Source organism: Ammospiza caudacuta, chromosome 4, assembly GCF_027887145.1.
Source record: "Ammospiza caudacuta isolate bAmmCau1 chromosome 4, bAmmCau1.pri, whole genome shotgun sequence".
Classification (NCBI taxonomy): domain Eukaryota; kingdom Metazoa; phylum Chordata; class Aves; order Passeriformes; family Passerellidae; genus Ammospiza; species Ammospiza caudacuta.
Window position 1 is genome coordinate 61106411 of NC_080596.1, and position 23813 is coordinate 61130223.

The following is a 23813-nucleotide window of genomic DNA, read 5'->3' on the forward strand; positions in this document are numbered from 1 at the left end:
TGAGAGACACAGCATATATAAAATTAATCTTTTTCGGTGTGTGAATATATTTTTATAAAACTGCAAAGAGGCTTGATTCAGTAGTCAGAAACAGGTTTAAAACCACTGGAGGTGAGATACAATGTATTTGGATCTGCTGGGGAGTGTCATGGCTAGGTGAGCTCAAATTCATATCAAGCAGATTTGTACTGCACTGAAAATTCAGCACCGGTTTCATTCTGAGTGATTTGCAGCATTGCTTAGTCTTGAAATTGAAATAAGCCATGCATGACTGTCTTGAAAAAATTCCAACCCCAAAGATATGTGGACATTTGTTATAATTCTACATGTTCCTGTTCTCACCAAGTTTGCCATGTTGTTTTTAAAGTCCCCAAATTAGTCCAAATCTGTCACATTGTTTAACAGTGGTTTAAATACTTAAGTAAAACTTAGAGAAGTGAATTAAAACTGGTCATAAAATATAGACACCAACTTTCCCTGGCCAATATATTCACAATTTTGTTGAGTATACTCCCTTCCAAACAAACATTGGGAAGACAGGAAAACTTCCCAAGTGCTTGTCCACCTGGGTTTTGTAAGCAACAGGATTGCATCTCATTCATTCTGTTAACAGAATTATTTTTAGTGATTCGTGTGCATTGATGCTTTAAGGCTCCTTTTAAGGGTCCAGTTCTGAATGCTCTGTCCATGCTTTTCTATTTGCAACTAATTGTATTTCCCTATATTGTTCTTCTTATAGAGCAGTGGCTTTTCAGAAAAACTGCTGCTACTCATATTGGTGAGATTTTAGTGTCTTCAGCTTTTCATATTTTATTAATATGTAATAGGCTTTTTCATAGAAAAGTAATTTCAAAAAATTACTTGCCTTTTTAATGGGAGTTTTTGTTCATTTTAATGTATATTGCTGAAAATTAATTTAAAAATAAGTAATAAATGAGAATAATATTAAGCAAAAAATGAAAAAAATAACTTATTTGAACATAGGCAACCAGCTATCTTTTTAAATTTTCATAAAATATTTCTCTTAATTCAGCAGCTTTACCTTTTGGCAATTTAACATATTAAATTATTTATTTTTAGTATAAGCTTATTTTATTAATGTCATATGTGCTTTACTCTCTTAGATCAAAGTGATATGATTTCAAAACTATGCCTGTTACTTTGTGTAATATCACTGACTAATCTTTCATAAAAATTTAAGAGTATAAGCTAGCATTTATATTGCTTATTACTAAATTTATGAGCATTTGATTTGATGGCACTTCAACTGAAATGTAACTGAGACCCATCTTCAGCTGAGAAGTATTTCAGTTCTGAATGTGTATTGGCAAGGTCAATGCTTAATTGGAAGACAGCATTTTTAAAGCAGAACACCTTTAGCACTGATGCCCCTCACACTGTGGATTATTTGAATTCTTTATGCTTTGCTGAAAGTTTGTGTTGAAAACATTAACAGTTGATTTATGGCTTAAACCTTTTAATTCATGCATTAAATACTTTACATTTAAAGGGCAGGAAGTTTTCTGTTGGGTATATGGGAGGAAAGAGTTTTCTTCTGACTCCTGCTGGGTTTTGCAGGACAAATCCCATCTCTGTTTCCTGGCTGGCCTCAGTCTCTGTTGCTTGTCGTGATTTTGAGTGCCTTGGGAGAGGCGCACGGAGCACTGGTGCCTGAGCCCTCTCCCTGGCTGGCCTCTGCACCAAGTGGCTGCCATGCAGGACCCAGCCTGAGCTCTGATGCTGGATGTTGCCTTGGTTTTCAGCAGTGCCCTTGCCTGAGGCCATTCAGGCCAGCAGAGCCCCTGCCCAGGTGCTGAGCTCGGCAGCCCCGGACAGCCCCTGGAGCCATTCGCTGTTCGCCCTGATCCCCTCCTGGACCAAGAAGGTGCTGTTCAAACGGGAGTCTGACCTCAGCCGCCTCCCGGTCAGTAGCAGATGCTTTGCCAGTTTCAGTGTTTGTCAGGGTTGTAGCAACTCTGTAAAACTGAATGTTGGGAATTTACTATCCAGTTAGTACATTTCTAGTTCTGTCTCAGATGATTGTGTTCATTTGACCTGACTTCAGCAGCATCAGATAGTTTTGGGATTTCCAAAGAATTCCTGTGACAGGTACAGCTGTGTGATTGCTGTGTAAATTCTGATGGAAACTTAGTAGTGAAAAGAAGCTGTATAGTCTGATGAACTTTGTGCATAGTGTGTTTTTTTTGTGAATCATGATAGTCAAAAGATGAATATATCAATAAGATTCTAATCTAATACTTATGGGAACAAGTAGTTTTTACACATTTAGACTAGGAAAAAGATTAAACTGTTGGGATAACAAAACTCCTAAATTGGAAGCCAATTGGTACCTCTATATTTTTTTTTATTATTTATTTATTTACATAATTTAACTTGTTGCTGAAGTTTGTGAATTGTGTTTTCATACACTATGTAGATTTTTCCCCTTCTTCCTTAGCCTGAAGATGTGTCCAATATGTCAGTGTCTTCTGAATTTGGAATAACCCTTCAGAAATGTGGCATGGTAAGTTTTCTTACATTTCTCTTGTTGGTAGGAAGTTTGTGTCCAAATGATCTTTCAAAAGTGGGAACCTGATTGTGCCCATGCTGAGTTTTTGGCCATATGTGCATTTTGATGTTACAATGGTCCCACTCTCTGAGAGGCATTGTTTTTGCAATGTTGATTCAAAACAGAAGTCAGTGAAATCTCAGGCTTCAGGGCATTTTGGATTGTGGTAAAATGAAGTAAAAACCTGACTGTCAATTTCTAAAACTGCAAATGAGCAAACCCCAATAACTCCAGAGTAATCAGCCAAGAGACTGGGTAGAGATAGACAAATTTTACAAGATGAGATAAACCTTCTGAGATATTCCCCTAGCCCAGCCATTGGTGCCCTACCTGGGTCAAGTGTGGACTTTGAAGGATGAAGCCCTGACCCCTCTGTGGCCCATTGTGTGTTTTTTTTAACTTTCCATTTCATTTTTTTTCCTGTTATTTTTCCTTTTTTTTCCCCTTTTTTATTTTCTCTTTCTTTGCACTTGATGAAGCAGGTATGAATTTTTATAATTACAGTCAGTTCATCTTAGCTGTCTCCTGGAGAGAGAGAGAGAACACATCCAACTTTAGGACCAATCTGAATTCAGCCCCTGAAATGGTGCCTGAGGGTAGAGGATTCAGTAACCAGTACAGAGGAGGTGACATTATAACCTTCACCAGATCAGCTGTGTAGAGAAGACTGAATATGCATCACATCTCATGGTGCTAATTACCTCTGATGTTGTTATTGAAATGGCAGCATATCATGATTAATGAGGCTGAGAAGTAAGCATTTCAGACATAGAAGTAGTAACAAAGAATCTTCTGCTTTTCTGTCTGTGCATCTCCAGTTTTTATGGCAAAGCCTCTCAGGAACAGGCCTTGAAACAGTCCCATCTCTTTTTTTCTGCTGTTTACAACAGCCTCACACAGGCTCATTAAAAGCTGCAAAATAACTGCTGTAGGAGATTAAAGGTAATGTGTTATAGATGCTGTCTTTATCAGAAAATACTTTTGTGGTGCTATTAGTTGTAAATTACTGAAAACTGTACAATTATATGTGATTGTCTTCCACCTGCAAATGCAGTTCACATTTAATTTTCCTTGGCTTACATTGTCTTCTGCTTCAGTCCTATTTTGAGTGAACAAATGCTTTCATGCTAAGAGACAGACTGGCCATATGGTGCTCTTCAGCTGTTTAAAATAGAGAAAAGTGCATTTTGCACATTTTCCTCCTCCTGCAATGAATCGCTCCTCAGAGCATGGAGGTGTCTCATGTTTGCTTCTTGGAATCAGAATCTTTCCAACATCTTGATGTAGAAATAGCCTTATTGAAACTGAAGTGTTTAAGTTTTACCAGTGCTTCCAGCACCCATTGTCTTCCTTCTTTCCAGAAATGTGTTTCTTCAAGAGCTTCATTCCATGGTATGATGTGAACTTTTCTGTAACAGTACTACACAGTGACAATAATCTTTAACAGAGCTGAAATAAATCTTTAAATTTAATTGATTGTCTTCTAACACTTTTACCTGGCTTGTTTCTTAATCTCCTAAGTCTTCGTGCATTGGAAGGCCTAATCTTTTTTCTCCTTTCTTTCCTGTTTCTAGTTGTTCTAACTTACTCCTAACAAGGATCCTCCATTCCTTTCAATTTCTGTGTCAGTTCCTTCCTCCTCTCTTTTCTCTTGTCGTGTCCATGCTCTTGCTGTGGTCTTTCATACCACTCTCCCAGGTACCTGAAGTGAACTGCCAAACCATACCTGTTGCTTAATTCTCATCTGCTGATTTCAGGGGAAAAAATCCAAATTTTTTCAACCCCTTTGCAATTGAGCTGAGGTCTGATTACCAGTCAAAAATAAGGAATGAAAAACATGGATTTAATATTAATGAGAAATGGGGTTTTGAGACTTTTTTCTTGTTTCATTTTGATTTTGCTTTTTAAAGCAGGTATCTAGACTTTGTGATTGCACATGAAATGTTGAAAGGCATCTTGGCTGCATCATGCCAGTTCAGAAACCAGGAGAGAGAAAATCTGACCAAAGCATATTTTTAATACTTGTTGATTTTAACTCTCAGAAGCTGGGGTGTAACTCATGATATACAAGCATATGATATCGGCAATGGTTTCCTCAGGAAGATAACTAATAATATATAATAATAATTTTTACACATACATTAATATATACATTTTTATACATTGCTTACAGCTTCTAGTACAATAAATAGTTGGGAATTTCATCCCTTAATTTCTAAAACTGTCATCTGGTTCTATGCTGAATTAGTAAGAAATGCAGAGATCAGTGCACAGTGAGACCATAGCTGCATGTATTGAACCCTATGGATACCATGGACTCTGGATACCATGAAGTCTTTCACAATTCTTATTTTTAGAACTAATTTTTCATGAGGACTGCTTTATTATTTTATATTTGCGGGTGTCCGTATACAGTGTAGATGTTTCCTTCAAAGGAAGATCTAAAAAGAGAAAAGTTCGGCCTGAATCATAATTCTGTCAGTTAAAGGACTATTAATTTAGTGTCATTATTTAAACCTCATAAATCATCATGAATATACTATAGATCACCATAGTATTATAGATCCTATAAAGATTTAGACAATTCTAATTTAATATGAGTTACAGAGGAAGGCAGTTTGGGAGGTGAGAGGTCAATAAGCAACTCTGAATAATTTCATTTAGAGGGTATAATTTGCTCAATGAGACTTAAGGGCTTAGTGGAATAAATAAATCACATGAGTGCATGTTGCTAGAGATTGGTAATTAGTGTATGACCATCACTGCTAACTGGAAGCAGAGCCATGGACTCCCAAGTTCACTGGGGGCTCCATCTGTCCTCATGTGAGAAGGGCAAGTCAAGACAGCCAGTGTCCTTCAGAGAATGGGGTTGCTGTGAAAGAAAGGAAAATAGAACCCAAAACTGCATGGAGAGAATTACTTTGCAGTGAAGAAGCTTGCAAAAAAACATCCTTGTGGTACAAAGGTAAAAATTTAAGAATTTTCCAAACTCTAGTTATAAAGTTGTGATCCAGTTTTGTGTTGTATGCAGTATCATGGGGATATTCAGAATTTGATTATGCTTCTGGTCCTGTATGAGCTGAGTTTCCACCTTCTGGCTTTCTGCCGCTGTCTCCAAGCAACAGCTTGACATACCAAAGATTAAAATCTCACTGGGAATGTGAGATCAAACTGAGTGTAGTTTCATTTGCAAATCACTCAGAATACCTTCAAAAAATAAGTCTGCACAAATAATGAAGTTTTATTTGTAATCAAGGCTATGAATTTTACTGTTAAGATGTCCATACAGCTATCTTGCACCATTAATACTAATATTTCTGATTTCAGGTGGATGTTGAACATGACCCTCAAACTGCATACATTACACTTGTGATTAATAACACCAACACATTGCTCTCAACAAACATCACAGATCTTATCATCATGGACAACATCACTGGTCTACATGTTCAAAAAAACAGTGGGAATAAGACCACAAATGGCATACAGATTTACAGGAAAAGTTTCTTGCAAGGTAACAAAATCTGCAGTAAAATACCCCTCATAAAATATGTCAGAGTGCATCTGTTAAAATCACAGTATTTCTTTATGTATTTATTTATTTAATGAATTAATTACAGTGGTGTAAATTGTTTGATTATGAGTTAATACAGGTGAAAAAGTCTGGGAAAGGTTTTAGGCTGCAGTTTCCAATTCTGTCAGCTCACTGTTAGCTATTTTGACTCCCACCTTTGAACTGCTTCCAGTCTTCCAGGCACAGAACTGAGCCTTCTTTACTTTTTAAAAGTTGCCATCAAAAATGAAAGAGAGTCTTTCACAATTGTATGTGTTAATTTTGGGTATTTTTAAAAGTTTCTGCAAAAGGCATTTTAATCATATTTTTGAGGCATTTTTAGACAAGTGTAGCAGCTCAACTTGCTCAGGTATTGAGGTGCATTGGAATTGTAAAAGGCCATACAAACTGGGAAGATGATTCACCAGAAATAAGGCAGCTCTTCTCAGTATGGGTTCTCTCCAAACTGAACAAATTATGAAGTCAAAGCAAGTAATAGAGAAATAAACCTCTTCCAGTTGTGAAGTCAGATTGTTCCTTTTCTAATTGGTAGCAGTTCAATCAGTGCACATGCATTAAATTTTCTCTTTCTTGATTTCTTCATCTCCATTTTCCTAATCACAAGCATGTTGAAAATTAGCAGCTTTCTTTAGGGAGTCACAGCATTTCTCCAGTTGCTTCAGAAGTGTTCACTGATTTCTCTTTATGATGGAAGTATCTCTGGTTATGATAGTTTTATGGTGAAAGATTTCCACGTAGAAAAGGAAAATAAATAGACCTGAGGCTGCTGTCTGGTTGCAATTGGATAGCCAAACTCCATTCCTGTTAACAGCAGTTTGAGCAGAGGTTGTAGGACTGGTCTTTTTGGAAATGGGAAGAAATTGATGGCTTTCTACAGAGATTTCCTGGAAACTATATATTATCCCTGAAAACGAATAGAAAAATGGCTTTCATATCTGATAAGCCAAATTGGAGCTGCTAAATAATTTATTTATAATTACTGAATCTGGAGTTGAAACTAGATTTTCCAGACAAATCAGTGTGAAAAATACTGAAGTGGAAAAAACCCCAGCAGACTAGATTTCTGCATAGTTTGAAGTTTCGTCATGACTATATTAATGCTGAAGTCAGCCCATACCTTGCGTGTGTACCTTGTCATGCTCAATTTTGGCCATAATAATTTTTCCATACTTCAGTGCATTGTGAATGAAAATTCAGCTGAATTCTGTCATATTTCTCTTTGGTTTCAATAAGGAGAGAATCAACAAGTTAGTAGTTAAAATTTAGGCAGTCCATTTTGTAATAAAAATATTTTAAAATAACCTCATGTGACTTTTGGTATCAAAAATTAATGGTTTTGGGTAGGTCAGGGCATCATTTAATGCAGTTTCCAGATCCTGGGCTGAATTTGCTTGAATTCTTAAGAGGCAGCAGATATGAAGGATGTTGGTGAGCTCAGGTGGCCGTGTACTGTCTACTTTGGATGTGTGGCATCTGCTGTGACATAAAGGAGAAGCTCCAGTGCTGTTCCAAGCCTTCCCTAGGGATCTTTGAGAAATCTTCATGGAAGAAAGCAAATCTCTCCATATCCCTGTTTTAATAGGTGGAGAACACTTTGCAATCAACTACTCTGCACTTCTTGATTCAGAAGAAATGTGGCACGGCAGGGTCCTGACACTGCCTGCGAAGCTAACTTTCAGTTCATCACAGGTATTTTATTCACAATTTTATTCTGCTCCTCACAAGTTTTGTAAAAAAACTAGTCTCCAAGGTGGTTCTAGACTCCCTAAACAACGAAGCCATCATGTAATGAAATGAAACTCTTGGGCTCTCTGATTGTTTACTACGAATTTATAAATGCATTAATTATTCTTCATAGCTTAAGAAGTCCTAGATCTCCTTAAGTAAAGTATTTTTGTGTGTTGTCTTGTAGCCTTTCTTTATACTTTTCATATTTCTCTGCAGATTATTAATTTGCCCTGGAAATAAATGTCCCACAGACTTACATGTATATTGCTGAAGTCTCAGAGAGATTGAAAGTTTTGCCATATTTTTATAATAACTGAAAAAAAAAGTTGCAGCCATGGAAAAATCTCATTGCTCATAAGACACCTTTTAAAGAGTTTTCTGTGTCTGAAAGATTTTTCAGAGAAGCTGACAAATCTCCATCCTTGCTGACTTTGGAGAATTCTGTTGCATCAGGTTCTGAAACAACTGGTTCTAATGCTGGAATTAGCCTGGCTTTGAGTAGGAGACAGGACAAGTGGTTTCTGCCAAAGTAAAAATTTTCAGTTCTTAAATATGACTTGATGGTTTTTCTGTAGTTTTCATAATTACATGTAATTATAAACTGCAGTTATATTTTCATTTCAATTGCCTTTCTCCTTGGTTTTGGAGGAAAAGGTGTTCTGCGTGAATGGGAGTGGTGCTAGAGCGGTAGAGAGGAAAACTTTAAAAAACAGGGCATGGCATGGTAAAAGTAGAGATTTATGGAGACTGTGGCTCCTGTTCTGTACATTCTCAGCCAGCCCAGATGTTATAGGCAAAGAAAAATGTAATACTTTGTGCATTGGGATATGGGGGAGTGAATTCCACAGAGCAGCTGCTTCATGTCTTTTAGTGTTACCCCTAAGTACACTGCGTTTTCCTATCAGATTTATTTCAGCTTTAAGCTTAATGAGAAGTATAGCTAACCTTCTAAGGAGAAGCTTTTCTAGAGACTCTAGGCTGTTTGCCAGTGGATTCTGCTGCTTTTTTTTTTAATACAGGTAATTTTTTTGTATCTCTCTCAGAATAAAACACATCTTGTGTCATTGACAGCATCACTTACCATAACAGAAGAAGAAAAGACCAAGGTAAATTCTATGATTTGATATTAGATTGACTCTCCTGCTGATACTTCTGCACAATCTAAAGTAAATCCTAGGAGCTAAGGATGTACATGTGTACTTGTGTCTCATCACTCAGCTATTGGCTAGTAATTACACACAGGTTCTGCCTTCTCAGATTTTGAGAAGAAAACAGGACTAAACATAAGGGGTCTTTTTTATTGTCTTAAACCAGCAATATTTAGTACAGAAAATCTAAAAATCCCATTATGCCATTATGCTTCTTGCCATGTTCTTTCATTTGAAGAATTGTCCAGGCATCGGAAACTGTGATGGGGATTATGCTCACCTGCTGCTGTGCCTAACCACCATGAGAAAACGGGTTTTTTTACAAAAGATTAAAAGTGTCCTCCACTTGTTGAGGAAAGGTTTCTGTATGATGCTGATACTCAAGCCTGACAAATAAAACTGTGGAAAGAGTGGCATAGTTTATGCTTACTTTCATTTTTTAACTAGTCATTCTTCCAATATGACTTTCTGTTCTTGGCTTTTGAAGTATTTCTGAAACATAGGTTTTAACAGGCCAAATAAACCTTCAAAATTACATTGATTGCAGCACTATTATTCTTTGAGATAGTTTTTTTATTAAAAAACTCTCTACTTCATCCATCAGTTTTATTGCTAGAGTAATCCCTTCCCCGAACTTGTTTCTCTCCCCCAGCCTCTCATTAATTTGACAGGCTGCTGTTGCAAGGGGTTGTTTTTAAAGAAGCTGTGGCTTGGTTGGCAAGAGTATTGGGATTATTTGTGTTCAGGCAGAAGCAAACAGTTTGTTTCACCACAGAACATTTTGCTGTAGCTGTGCATGTGGATAGGGCTTGCCTGAATAGGTCCTGAAGACTAGAGCACTCATTCCTTCCATGGACCTGTCCCATGAGCTTCTCTCTGCCTTTAGAATAAGCAATCTTTTGGGAGATTGGGCACAGGGGCCTCTTGTTCCAGTATTCTCTTCTGCTGGGATCTCTGCCTTCTCAGCTTTTATTATTGTAATAGATAACGTGTCCAGACCTGGCTTTCTTGTAACTGAAGATCAAGTGCCCATTCTGTTAAAATGAAAGCCATGATTAAACATGGTAGGAACTAAAACTATACATAAGCTAGAGAACTCATAGTCCCTGGGTAAAGATCTAGTAATATTTAAAAGGATTGGACATTTGTATAGCTAAGAATTACAAATGGACTTGCCATAAATCTATTTTTTGGAAACTCTTAGAGGTGTAAACCATGAGGCAGCTGACTGGGTTAGAAAAATAACCTCATGAATTTGTAAAATTCATGTAAAATTTGCTATGAATTGATTTGCAGCAGTTGCTAATGTCTAAAGCCAAGGCTGTAAGCTACATTGATCTCAACTGACCATGAAAATTTCTGTAAACTGTTATTATAATAAAGCCTTTTTACTGTGCTTGTTATTTTTTCCAATTTGAACTTGATATTGGACCTCAAAAAGTTCTTGTGAACTTTTCTGTAGGTCAGTAAAATTAGCTCAGCTGCATTTGAACTTAGTAAATCAACAGGCTTTGTAACTAAAACGTGTGGTAAAAGTGTGTGGAAAATACCATAAATTTTTAAAAAATAAAGCTTAGGAATTATTTAAAACATGATGTTTCACATGCATAATATTTGACTTTGGGCTGTGGCCAAACATGAGGTGTTTTGGAATGAAACCAGTTTGTGCAAGAAAATTAGGATTAGCTGGAGAAGGTGTGATATATTTTATTTCATTCATATTGTCAGCTGTCATAAATGCTCTCCATCTCAGATGTATTTATTAAAAGTAATTATTTAAGCCTGTTCATGGATATGTTAAAGCCAAGGCACATATGTGACTAAGTGGGCAGTATTTGGGAATGACAAGTGAAGAATTAATTACATGGTCATGACAGTGTCATGCTACATTGGTCCCATCAGCTTTCACATGATTTGTTTGAACACTTAGATACTATGCTGTTCTTTAAAGTTTTACAAACCCTTTCTCTTCTGTGCCACTGGAAGAAAGTGCTTGCTTGCCTGGAACAAGGTAATTTTGTGGGTTATGAAAAAAATATGAGTATTGCTCATCTGAGTGTCCGTGCCACAGTGCTTCAGGGCCTGTCAGTACTTTGTGCCTCTGCCCTTGGCTGGGGGACTTTGATGCTGAATGGGACACTGGTGAAAAGGGAAGCTCTCCCATCTAAGCCTGTTGCATGGGAGAGATGATGGTAATTCCTTTACACTGATTTTCATGAGGCTTGCTTCTCTCAGCACCATGCAAAGCAGTGGGATCATATCAGTTCTTGGGCCTGTAATGCCTCTTCCCACTGCTGGGATGGCTTTAGAGGCTGGCTTCAGGAATGGCTTTTCAGGCCTGCTGATGTGTCTGTGGTTTGAAGGTCATTCTGCAGGGCCAACACTGGGCTTGACTTGAGCCAGGGCTCTGGCACCTCCCCTGCACCATCTGCTGTGGTGCTTTCAGATGGCATTAAAGCACCTGCTGTGTTCTGCTTGGACTGACAGCCCCCCAATGACATGGACTGTCCTTCCAGAGCCCATTTTCTTCAAATATGAAAGCACAGACCAAACTGCCTTCCCTCATGCAAACTGACTGTCCCACCATGGGTCTCACCTCTTAGGAAGCACAGTCATTCCAGAGCCAGTGCTTTTTCTTCACCAAAAGAAAAGCAGCTTCTTTCCAGCTTCACAAATCCATAGCCTCACCAGATCCTTGCTTTCTCCAGAAGCCTCAAGAGATCCTTAAATTTCACAGAGTGCATGGAAATTAGACAAATGCAAGTGGGTTCAGACAAAATGATGGAGTTTCAAAGCAGCTTTTTTTTCCTAAGTATTATCTGTGGCATCTCCTGTTCCCTGAAAGTGGAGGGATCTCAGTCAGAGTCCTGATGTGACAGAGGTGTCAAATTACAATAAATTATTTTCAAATTGTGGGCCATGTTTGAATATCATTTCCTATGCAGAATTACCATTGACTCTGTGGAATGCTGTCAGGTTTCTGTTCCAAGAAAAAAACAAACCCAGCTTACAAGCAGCATGTTAATTATTTACAGTTCCTAGCCCCAGCAGAATGATCAGTGGTGAAACATTATACCAATAGCTGTGCTATGTTTTTCATTGGAAGATCTCATAGAACTAAACAAACACTGAATTAACTTTTGCTACGTAGAGCATGAAGTAAAAATTAATTTTTAATGCAATTCAGTTTAAAGATTAAGTTAAGAGTTAAAGTGAAAGGTCTAAAAAGTTGTTTGTGGCTTATGGTTATGCCAGCTTTTTCTGACTCAGGCTAATGCAGAAGCTGCAAGGTTGCACACTGATTGGGTGGGTGTCAGTTGCATGTTTATTCTGAACTCATATTGGTACTTTCTCCCTATGGTTTTTCTCAGTTTCATTGAATCAATAAATGGCCATTAATTAAAGTAGCCAACATCTGACTGACTTTCCAGAGCCTGTGAGCAACATCAAATGCCAGAAATTTCAATGAGACTTCTTAGGAAAGTGGCAGCTTTGGAAAATAAGCTATTAAGTACAGGGCACCCAAAAGTCAAAGCAAAAAAATTTAGTCTGTGGGGTTCTCTTGCTTGAAATTCACAGGAATTTGGACAAGGTGAACATAGCAAACTGTGCTGACTTGGAAACCTATTGAAAATACACACTTCTTTGAAAATATTCATCAAAATGTAGTAAGAGCATAGAGCTGAGAATTCCTGAAGTTGTGTGAAGCCATTTAAAAATCATTTACAGTTTGCTTACAGTTACAGTGTTTGAATTACAGTTATGATCTGACCTTTTTACATATTAAAGATAGCATTTTAATAAATGATCTTTTAATTTCAGATTTTATACAGCCATGCCATCAGTGCTTCAGCATTCTTCATTGCTTTTTTCATTTCCCTTGTGTTGACATGTGCTGTCTTTTTCATCATTTACCGAACCCAAATATTAAAATGGAGTTTCTGTTGTAAAAACCAGGTGAGTTGTACTGTCTGTCAGGGTAGGTTATTTAATTTTTTTCACTGATCATATGTGATGATTTAACTTGCTAAGATTGTCTGAAGAGTTTTTGAAGATGAATAAGAAGCCACCAAGTGATGAATTTGGCTCACAGATAATGTAATCTCTACATCCTCTAAACTTCAGTGCAGTCAGGTTTAGAGGTGAGTGTAAGAATGATACCCAGATCAAAAAAAAACTGCTGTCAGTACCTGGATATTGGCTCTAGATCAGAGGGGGATTACCCTATGCCTTTTCATGTCTTTCCATATTTCTCTCTTCCTCCCCTCCATCCCTCAGAATAAGAAGCAGGATGTCTATGGGTTATAAGAAGTTGCCAAGGGAGTAGACAACTTAATTTGAACACAACAACTTTGGTGCAATTTTTTTCTGATTATCAGGAATAGGGATTTGAGTTTTGGTCTTAGTTTCTTCAATGTGCAATAATATATATCTTCAGTGATTAAGCAAAGCAGATAGGATTAAGAATGAAGTATTTTCATTGCTCTGTTCCATTTTTAAGTATTTCAGTATATATTGCACCAGAGAAAGAAAATACAGAATCCGATAGATATTAATCAAGTTGGTGCAATTCCAGCCATTCTTACTGTTATTTTTGTGTTTATGTAAAGTATAACAACTTCATTGGGAGGGAGCTAGAGACCTTAGTGAGACTATTGCAGTGATTGGAGCAGTCCTAAGAGAGGTGTGCTGAGAGCTTTGAACCCCTCATTTGCCAAAAGGGTGGTGATCTCTCATCCCTCTGGACTGACCAGAGTAGCTCACAAATCACTTACAGCCTTTCTGCTGTTGAAAATCACACCATCAGTAACTTTTATTTATTTTAGGTTTGAAAAATAAATCTCTTTAAATTAAAAGGATACAAAAGAAATAGTGATAATGAATTAGTAAAAAAGGTCCATCTTGGTCTAGCAGCAGATATTTATAGTGGGGTTTTTACACAATAGTGTTAGCCCTCAATCTGAAGTCTCTGTGAACTAAATCACTTCCATCATGGATAGGATTCATTTTTCCATCTTGTTCACCTAATAATACTGTAATGTTGCCATAGGTAATTTGTATAGTGTGGCAATTTTTTTAATTACCTAGAAAGTTTGAAGTGGAAGACAACTTCCTAGATGACTTTCACAAGTGTTCTGTGTTCTTCATTTCTTAATCTGTATTCCAGATCAGATGTATACTAACAAAGATCAGTCTGAGACAAAAGTAGTATATTTGATTTCAGATACATATCTGATTGCACCTCTTTCTACTCTTTGCAGCTTTACAGTTTGATGATAAATAGAAACCTTCTCACCCAGAGGTAAACTGCAATAAAATTAGATCAGACACTCATTATACATTCTTTTATAATCTAAAGTTTGCTACTTTTTCTCCCTTTTTTTCTCTTTTGTAGGAGACACAGCCTGATCTAAGCCAAAATCACAAACTGGAGCCTTCTCAATTTAATTCAGGTGATCTCTTTAGTGAAGATATAATTATGAATGACCAAATCATTGATATTCTGTCCTTTGAAGAACCTGGGAACATGCATCAGGCTTTAGAAGAGTAAGAATTCACTGCCATTACATCACATTTATTATTTTATCATCAGCCAAACCTTTGAATATGTTTTGAGTATCTCCTCTTTATTGTTTTTTTTTATGGTGTTTGTTTACACATATTACTGAGCTACCTTAGGTTTTTGAACTATTTTAGACAATGATCTATGTGAAGGGAGAGCCATTATGTTTCATATTGATCCACTTGTAGAAGTCACACCATCTAGGCCTTAGACATGCAAGTTTTCCAATGCAAATGAACACCCTGCTTTGTCTCTCTGTGGTTCACTATGTGAAAGGAAACTTCTTGGTGTGCAAGAAAATACTGAAACCCAGTACTCTACTATTGCTTAACACATTCTGCTTTCAAAAGGGTGGCTTTTGTCCTAGAAAAGAGAGCCCCTGCTGAGTGCCAGCATTACTGTTCAGCAGAGTATTTTGAAAACAGCTGGATCAGAGTCTAAGGTGTGACAGTTTGTAGTGCTGCCAGAAAGATACCATGTACCTATGATTGCTGGGACCACTTGCTAGAGCAAAGAAACACTCCTGCTACTGTTGAAAGGCTTTTTGACAGAAACATGCCACTGCTAAAGGTCATCTGTTCTTCAGCTGAGTTTTATAAAAAGGTCTTATGAGAGGATGAGCAAATGTTGTTTATGCAGTCTTATCATTACCTCCTGGTAAGGGAGGCTAAAGGCAGTAATATACAACTATAAAGTCCGTAGAAGCCAAAAAGTTACAGAACCATGGATGGAATTTTCTTTCTTGAAGGGTAACTAACAGCATTATTATTTTCTGCCTTTCCCTGTTAATTGGGAACTTATCTCTATAAATTGCACATAGGTGCTTGCTTTTATAACTGTATAGCAACTCAGGCTTTGAGAAGGCTTATCCTGAAAATAATTTTGTGACTGTTAAGAAGAACAGGATCAAAGATTTTTTTAAGCTCACTTCAGCATTAATTTATTTCAGGGATAGTTAGTATCTAGCTAGGTTGAAAAAATTGGCTGGACTATTTTCAGATACATTATGGATTAAAAAGGTAAATATTCTTGCAGACCTTTCTAAAGGTTTATTTTTATAATATTATTTATTTCTAAACCTATAAAACAGGTTTATTTCTAAACCTATAAAACAGGATTTGTCATCTTGTTTGAATATGTGTCTGGGGCTGAAGCTTTTTAATGTTTTTATAAAGTTAGTGCATATGTCTCTTGCTTCCTTTTCTTTCCTCAGTTTCTATTTTGTTTACCTCTAAAGAGGTAGAGCATTGCAGTGAATAAAGTAGATGCCCATTAGTCAACACTCACTAACCTGCTTTACCTTCTAAGCTATATTTTCCTTTTCCAGGGTGAGGATAGTAGATAGACCACAAAGGTGTCCACAGTCAGAGTGATTCCTGCTAATGAAAGATGATGGAAAGGGTGTTAGGTATTTTCAGCCAACCAACATCATCTTGCTTGTATGCTAGCTTGGTAATCCCTTCTGTGTGTTCTGGTGCAGGTATGTTTCATTTTTGTCTATGTGACACACATACAAGCTTGCCAGCATAATTGATAGCATCCTTTTCATTGTGCTCTCATGGTTGGAATTATTCTAGTCTTTCAGATACAAATGAGAAAAATACTCTGAAAAGTAAGAGCCACATGTTGTTTTATTCTTTGCAACATAAAGGTGTTCTGTCTTCTAAGAAGTGACAGTGCCAAATTGTTTAGGAGATACATCAGGAACATGTGTTCAGTATTTATGAACAGGGACAGCTTTGGAGTGTAGACAGTTTGCAGTGTCAGGAGGATTGGCTAGAGAACAAAACATACTTTTAATGTTTCATAAGGAAGCTTCTTGGTTACTCATTTTGTGAATTTTGTCTTAATAAGTCATATCCTTGATGTACATTATGCAGCAAAATAGCTTGGCTTTTATTCTCAGTAGGTTCCTTGCTGTGTGTGTTACTGAATATTGGTTTCTGGGCAGTGAGTACTAATGAGGGGAAGCTATATGACTTGGATATTTGACTGGCATACTAGAAGATCATGCTCAAAAATTTTGTGAGTCTCTTTTTCTGTATGACTTCAGGAGAATGAGAAGAAAGCTGAGCAATTTGGGTTTGTGTCCAGTGTGATGGAGCTTGACCATTCTCATAGTCTCAAAAGATACAAATGTGTTAAAGAGAACTTAATTTCTTTAAATGGCTTTTCACTACTACACCTTTTCTTTTAAATCTTCATTTTGTAAGCTGTGCTTCCTTGAGCTTGTCAAAGCTTTAGCTGAATATGTACCTGTTTGCTGGTACACACTACATACTGCCAATTGTTTTAGTAAATTAGTAAGTAATATGTGTATATTGTAGCTGATTTTTTCCTGTGGTAGAGGACACTGAGCCCAATGTACTAGAGAATAGTATCAAACTGTCTCCAAAAAGCCTTGATAGAAAAATAAAACCAATTTACCATGATCTTAGAAGTTCACTTTTTCTTTTAAAATCTAATTTTCTTGCTGAACACACCAGTTTGATTTGCTATGGAACAAATGTTCTATTTTTTTAAACCTTGAATTTAAATAGAAAGTAAGAATTAAGAATATTAAGGGATTGGAAGTGACCTTAGAGATCCTCTAGTCCCAGCCCCCCACCATAAGCAAGGACAACTCCCACCAGACCAGGTTGCTCAAGGGCTTATCCAGCCTGGCTTGGAACACTGCCAGGGATGGGGAATAAATGATCATAGCACCTAGACTTGACTATTCCTACACTGAAAATGGTGAGAAATAGTTGCATGGTTAGTACAAAAAAAATACGAGGAGCTAAATTTCTGGTTTTCATAACTTGGAAAGAATATAATTAAAAGTTTTAGAATTTTTGAAGGGAGAGCATATTCAGTATTCTCTTTTTGTGAAATGTGTACAATGCAGGAATAGAACTAAATAGTGATCATGTTGATATAAGATGCAGTGAATGCTCACGGTATGAACTCCAAACCCTGCATTTGTGGTTCTGTGTTATGAATGCTGCTAGAAACTTCACAAGTGTGTAAACCATACTTTTTTTTTTATCAGAAATCAACTGCTTAATATATTATGGGAGCCTGTAAGACTAGGGAGCTGAAGAAAACAAGTAATTTAAAATTGATGAATGCATATCTTTCTTCATCTTAAAAATGCCACTTTTCTTTGATGTTGGCTAACTATGAAGTGTTTAGAATTATGTGGGTCATTTCTGCTGTCTACCTGGAACAATTTATCTCATCCAGAAGAGAGTCTTAGAGTTATGCTATTCCTAATGCTTTATTCCATATTATTTTTAATAAAGATTGATATGTCCTACCATTTCTGTCATCTGAATACTCACCCTGTGTGGATAGATCAGAAGAATCTGAGGAAATCATAGCAGAGCTGGAAGCTCCTCAGGCATTCATGCATAATGCATATAGCAATAATATTTATTTATTATTTTTTGAGTATCCAGGCTGAAGTTGGTGTTTGTGAAATCAGTGGTGAAATGTGTGAATGACTTCAGCAGAAGCAGAATTGGAATCTTTCATACACTCTTTTTGTATAGTATCTTTTCTGAGCAAAAGAGTGAAATAACCATTTTCTGAACTGTGTTGCAGCAGCACTATTTATAGGTAGATGTATTTTTTAAATTGATTTTCTGAAGATCGCCAATTTGTCATATTTCTTATTTTCTGCAAGCAATGCAGAGGTTCTCAGTCTCTTAAATGCTGTATTTTAAAAATGTTTTCTAAACAGATAATTGTAAGAATTGAAATACTCTCTTTATATTGCTGTGGAGAATTAAAGGAATTTGGTAGGTGAAACTGGTGCCAGAGCTAATTCTTAGACTTTCTATCAGGTTTTCATGAACCTTTGTTTTCTGAAGAGCTTCTGGTCTCTCAGCTCAATTTTTCATCTTTTTCTGTTTTTTATTTAGTTATTATTTCTTGGCTGTATATCAGGAACCCTGGTTTTGTTTTTGTCAGCATTCTGACCTCTGGAAAGCTAAACTTAACCTGTGACTCACCCATGTGAAATCATCCTTAGATAGTGCTCATGTACCTTTCTTAGCAATTTCATTTACTGCTCTGATGTTTGTGTTCTCTGTTAGGCTGCTGCAGGGGCTGTGCTGAGTTCACACTTGGCTGTGTAAGTGCTGCAGGACTGATGGATGAACTCCCCCAGTTCAGAGCTGGCAGCAGGCCAGTTCAGCTTCTGGTGTATGACAGAATATTCTTCAGACCTGTGCTAACACAGCCTGGCAGCAGGCAGGGACCAGGGAAATGCAGCACATCCCACTGTGGCCCAGGAGTGCCAGAAGAATTTGGGTTTGGGCAGTCAGTAGCTGTGGGTGGGTGTTCAGACCTCATGCCATTGCCTCTGCTTCTACTTTAGTGCAGTTTGAGTCTCCTGCAGAGGTTTGTGCCCTGTTGTGCTGCAGCTCTGTAAATCCCAGCCCTAAATTGTTTACAGCCTCTGTTGAGCCTGGAGCCAGCAGAAGAACATGGAATGCAAAGGAAGGAAAAAGAAGGGAGGTGTTGAAGGGAGGAAGGTATGGGACTGCACAGAGGGGTCACATTGACATTCTTTAAAAAGCCACCAAGAAAACACAACAACAGACTAAAAACCAAAAGACAGCCCAGCTTACTGATACTGTATTACTAATCCCTCAATAAATGGATAATTTGTGAAACAGCACATCAACAGCTTTTGAAGACCACTAATGCCCATTACGCTCAAATTGGCTTTCTTTATTTACTGTGACTAAAGCCAGCACTGCAGGAACTGGTTTCTTTGTGATTCTTCTTGTCTGACTCTTTCTCCATCTTCACTCCTCTGAAGTGTGACAAGGCAACATAGCCCATAATGTCTGGATATTGTCCTCCCATTTCTTTCCTCATTGCAGCTGTCTCATCGTCACCCACTGTGCCCACGGGTACAGGACATGTGCTGCTCTGGCTGTAAGAGTGGATGCCACAGTGCTGGGGTGCTTGTCTGTCTGTCTGTCCTTCCCTCTTCCCTTTCTCCTCTCCATCCCGAGTTGGTCCAGCTGCTGTGCCTTAGGGCTCTGAGTCACTGCTGAAGTGGAAACAGTGGAGACAAAGTGTCCACAAATGTCTCTAAATTACTTAATTACATGCTTTTCAGGAGCCTTGTGTATTTGAAGCAGTACTTTTACAGAAACAGCTTCAACAGAGCTCCACTCTGCTCTGGATACTTTTGTAATACGTGTGCTACTAATTAGCTTCCATTGGCAGAGGAGAGATGAGCATTCTGAGAATGACGGGCTTTTCTGTTTTCATGAGAAAATGTCATCGAAGGGAAATTTGTTTAATGCTTCTCTTCCTTTTAGACTTCAGAAAGTTGCATTACAGTAGCTTCTTAACTTTATAAATTCAGAATTAGTTTTTAAAATGTGTTTGAAAGCCATTAATTATTTTTAGGGCTGTTAAATTCAGCAGCTGTAAGTTCTCCTATTCAAAAATTCTCTCTGTGATTTGAATAATAAGTAATTTGAATAATAAGACTTAAAGCCACAAATACATGGTCATTAATGAGAGGTTTCAATTTTTTGTAGTGTGTTGTGTTTTGGTCTGTCTTTTTTTGAATTAACTATATTTGGTTTCCTGACCTCAGCTGCTTTCCTGTATTCTTTCATTAGGTCTGTGGAGGACATCACTTTCTCAGGAATTCTCTCTACTTCTCTGTGTTTGGCGTCTGGGATTCTCCCCTTCCAGATCCCTCTAATAGATTTTTAAAACCTCTTTCTCTTCAAGTGAGTGAAAAAGCTTTGCACTTGCTGTTTGAAGTTTCATTTTCTATGTGTCAGTCCAGCTTTCCCTTCCCTGCCCTTTTGTGTTACCTGCTTTCTTACTGTTCTCATCCTTTCTCTGCATGCTTTGTCCAACAAAAGCTTTCAACTTTTTCATCAATAGGTTGCCATCAGCTACCCGTACTTCATTAGCTTTCATGTTTCTATGATGCTGAATATGCTCAGGAAGTGAGGCAAGACCTTTTAAACATGAATTACTGTAGCAAGCAGAGTGCAGAGCATTTAAAGCAAATTATTAAATGTACCTTGGCTGGAGGAGACCGAGTGTCAGCCTGGAATTTTTTTCCCTATGTGCGTGAAACGTTTAATCTGGTTGATTGTAAATATTGTTCTTCTGAGGGACTTGAATGAAACCAAATGAAAGCATTCAGTTTATTATATGTACAGGATTCCTGCTTTACTGACCATTGGTGTGAAGCAGCATGAAAGGGGTGCCCTCAGCCTCTCTGTTTTGAGTAAAGAGCTTGAAGCAGGGTTTCTGATCTGTGTGATGAGCTTGCCTCATTTCTGCTGGCTGCTGTATGAAGCCCACAGACCAGAAGCAGGGCACATCAGATGAAGGGAGCCAGCCACAACCTTTCTTCAGCTGCCACTGCCAAAAGGTGATAGTGTGGGTGCTGTCTTCAAAGATGTGACCTGGGAGAGCTATGGCTTGTAATGATTTTTCTCTCTGCTGATACCCTTGGTTTGGTGGAACAGTTCATAAATTTCCCTTCCATTGCCTTCTTCACCAGTGTGCTGTCAGGAAAATGAAGAGTGTGAGTTGCAGGTTAAATACACCTGAGATCCCCAGAGCCTCATTATTCACTTGCTGAGACAGCAGCAGCAGGTGATTATTACCATTGCTCCTCCTGCATTTTGCATCATGTGGAGTTACTGGGGTACTGTAGTTCTTGAGGGTGAAAAGGAGCATGGGAATCTTGCTGGAAATGGAATCAGGTTGAGTCTGTAATGACTTGCAGCAAGTAGGAAGAAGTGCTGTGGGAAGACTGAGGGAAAGAACAGGAAATGTTCTGATGGTGCTTCATTTTGGTTTTCGTTCTTGGTGTCACTGATGAAGAACAGTGGAAAAATAACAGGGAAGTGGGTGAGGAACAGCCTTAATCTTCTTTGAGGCATGCTTTAAAAAACTCCTGTATTTGTGATGAGGAATAAATGATGTGTTATGAACTATGTAACAATGTGGTAGAGCTGTGAAGTGTTACTTTCCAAGGAGATGTGAAGAATTCAGTCTTTCACATCTCAGTAAGAAAGGGTTAGAGGGTGCTGGGGCAGCCATCTATCATTGTATGCTTGAAGAACAGAAAAACAATGACTAAGCAACTTGTTGTTCCAGCAAACAAAGAGAGTTGAAAGTTGTAACTAATAAAATTCTGAGGATGAGGCATTCTTTGGAGAAATTACCTAGTGGAACAATTGATTAAAATGTTTAGTTCTTTGTTAGGGGATGCTTGAAAGCCAGGATGTTTCTCACAGAAGACAAATATGCTTCAATTAAATTAGAGCTGCTGAACTTAAAGCAGGAAGTAAAAAAGAAAAATAAATCTGGTGGCTTGGATTTTACAGGCTAGTAATGAATTTGTGAATCTATGAAGGAAAGCCTCCTACAACTGCCTTACAGTCATTAGAGAAATAATATAGCAAAAAGCTCCCATTCTCTGATGCCTTGTTTTTGTTCAAGTGCATTTACACAACTGTTTTTTTCAAGTTGTCAAAAACAGCTTGATAATTGCTGGCTGCGTCAGCAGAAGTCCTGAGACTGTAAGCGAAATTACTTAAGAGAAAACACACATCCTGTTACCTTGATCCTGCCATCACTTGCCCTCTTTCCTGGAGCAAGAAGGACTCTGCCCAGGGATCAGTGCCCTGAGGTACTTTACCGTGAGTGTAGATGAATGTTCCCCAAGAAAGCCATGTGCCTCCAGCTGCAGTGTCCATCTGTAGACAGGACAGAGAAGCTGGATGCTTGTGTTGCCCTGGGGATATTATAGCAAATATTAGCTCTTAGAGGATCTTCAGGTTACTGTGAGAAATGTTTCAGGCTCATGGTACTTCAATTGCAGGAATTTCTGTTCCTGTATATGAGGAAGGGGGGGTAAAATAGAGGAGGTTTAGCAGCTGCAGCCAACCAGCCAGCCTTGCAGCAGATTGCCATGATGAGGACAGCCATCACCAGTGTGTTTCTGTGGTGTGGAGGAAATTGCAACAGAAAATCAGTCTGTGGTAGATGATTACATTTCAAAGCCAGTCTCCCAAATACTCTTCAAGTATTTGAGTCATTGTAAGAAAACAATTCCACCCCATCAATTTCAGGATGGGGAGAATACATCTCTTGTGCTGTCAGGGAGGCAGTGATGGTATGTCAGTTGTTTACTTTTAATTAAACTTTACTTGCTTTCATAAAGAAAGGAAAGTTTGACCAAAATTCACAGTATTTCTAGATTTTCATATCTTCATTTATACAATTCTGAATGTAGTATCATTCCACTCTCTTGCAAGTCTTTCCAAGATCTTTGCTATGGATTTGAAATTTATTCTGAGATTTTTCTGCAGAAAAATTAGGCCAATAATTTAGTGTAAGCAAAAAAAATGAATGAGTTTAAGCCCCTAAAAGTATGTTTTTAGGTCACAAAGAAATTTGTGTATACGTGGTCCACACACGGAAGTATACAGTGTTGTGTATTCATGTAATTTGACATGCAGGAGCATCCACTGAATTTTCCAGTGTGAAATTGAGTTCAGGTGTAGAATTTAGAGTAGTTACATTGTATATGAAATTAGAATAATTATAATTCCAATTTAACTCTATAGATAAATGAGAATGTATTTATATGCAACATGATGTATTGCATTTTCTAAAAGTTCTTGTATTTCTATATGATTTTAATCTCTTTTCTAGAGCTCTATTAATGTTCATGAGAGACAGATACCAGCTATTTTATTTGTATTAGCATAAAATTGAAACTGTCCCTTCTTCCCTGCAGAGAAGGGAGTACACCAGCCAAGAATATGAAACAGTGATGTATCAATCTAGATGGGTCAGTGAGTTTAGAACTATTTTACAGTCAGTAAAATTTATAGTCTATTCAGGTGCCCATTTGATCTGCTTCCCAACAGAGATAGCAGGTTGGTTTTGTTCCTTTATTTTTTTTGGCGGGGAGGGTGTCAGACATTTCTATTGGCTTTTATCTGAGGGAATGTTTTGAGTATTAGTAAAGAAAAGGTTTTTCTTTTTCTGTCTGAAATGGAAGTGTGGACATACTTAATTAAAGTTGCTGTAGTAGAAGTTGACTCACCCTGTTGTTGAATGAATAATTACTATCATGATTAATAAACTCATATACTATGATATTCCTGCACATCTCTGACTGCCATTTCACTACCCAATATTGAGTGAATCTAGATGCAATCTGGAGATTGAATGCTCTAG

General features: G+C 37.6%; 1 protein-coding gene across 1 annotated transcript in view; it reads left to right on the forward strand.

Annotated features, from left to right (window-relative positions):
* The first annotated feature begins 1744 nt into the window (after window positions 1–1744).
* Window positions 1745–23813, forward strand: part of EVC2 (EvC ciliary complex subunit 2) — a 52003-nt gene continuing 29934 nt past the window's right edge. The window contains exons 1-7 of the mRNA XM_058804339.1: window positions 1745–1924; window positions 2459–2524; window positions 5897–6083; window positions 7726–7832; window positions 8915–8977; window positions 12842–12976; window positions 14415–14566. Coding sequence (XP_058660322.1) covers window positions 1745–1924; window positions 2459–2524; window positions 5897–6083; window positions 7726–7832; window positions 8915–8977; window positions 12842–12976; window positions 14415–14566 — 890 coding nt within the window. The remainder of the gene's footprint in view (window positions 1925–2458; window positions 2525–5896; window positions 6084–7725; window positions 7833–8914; window positions 8978–12841; window positions 12977–14414; window positions 14567–23813) is intronic.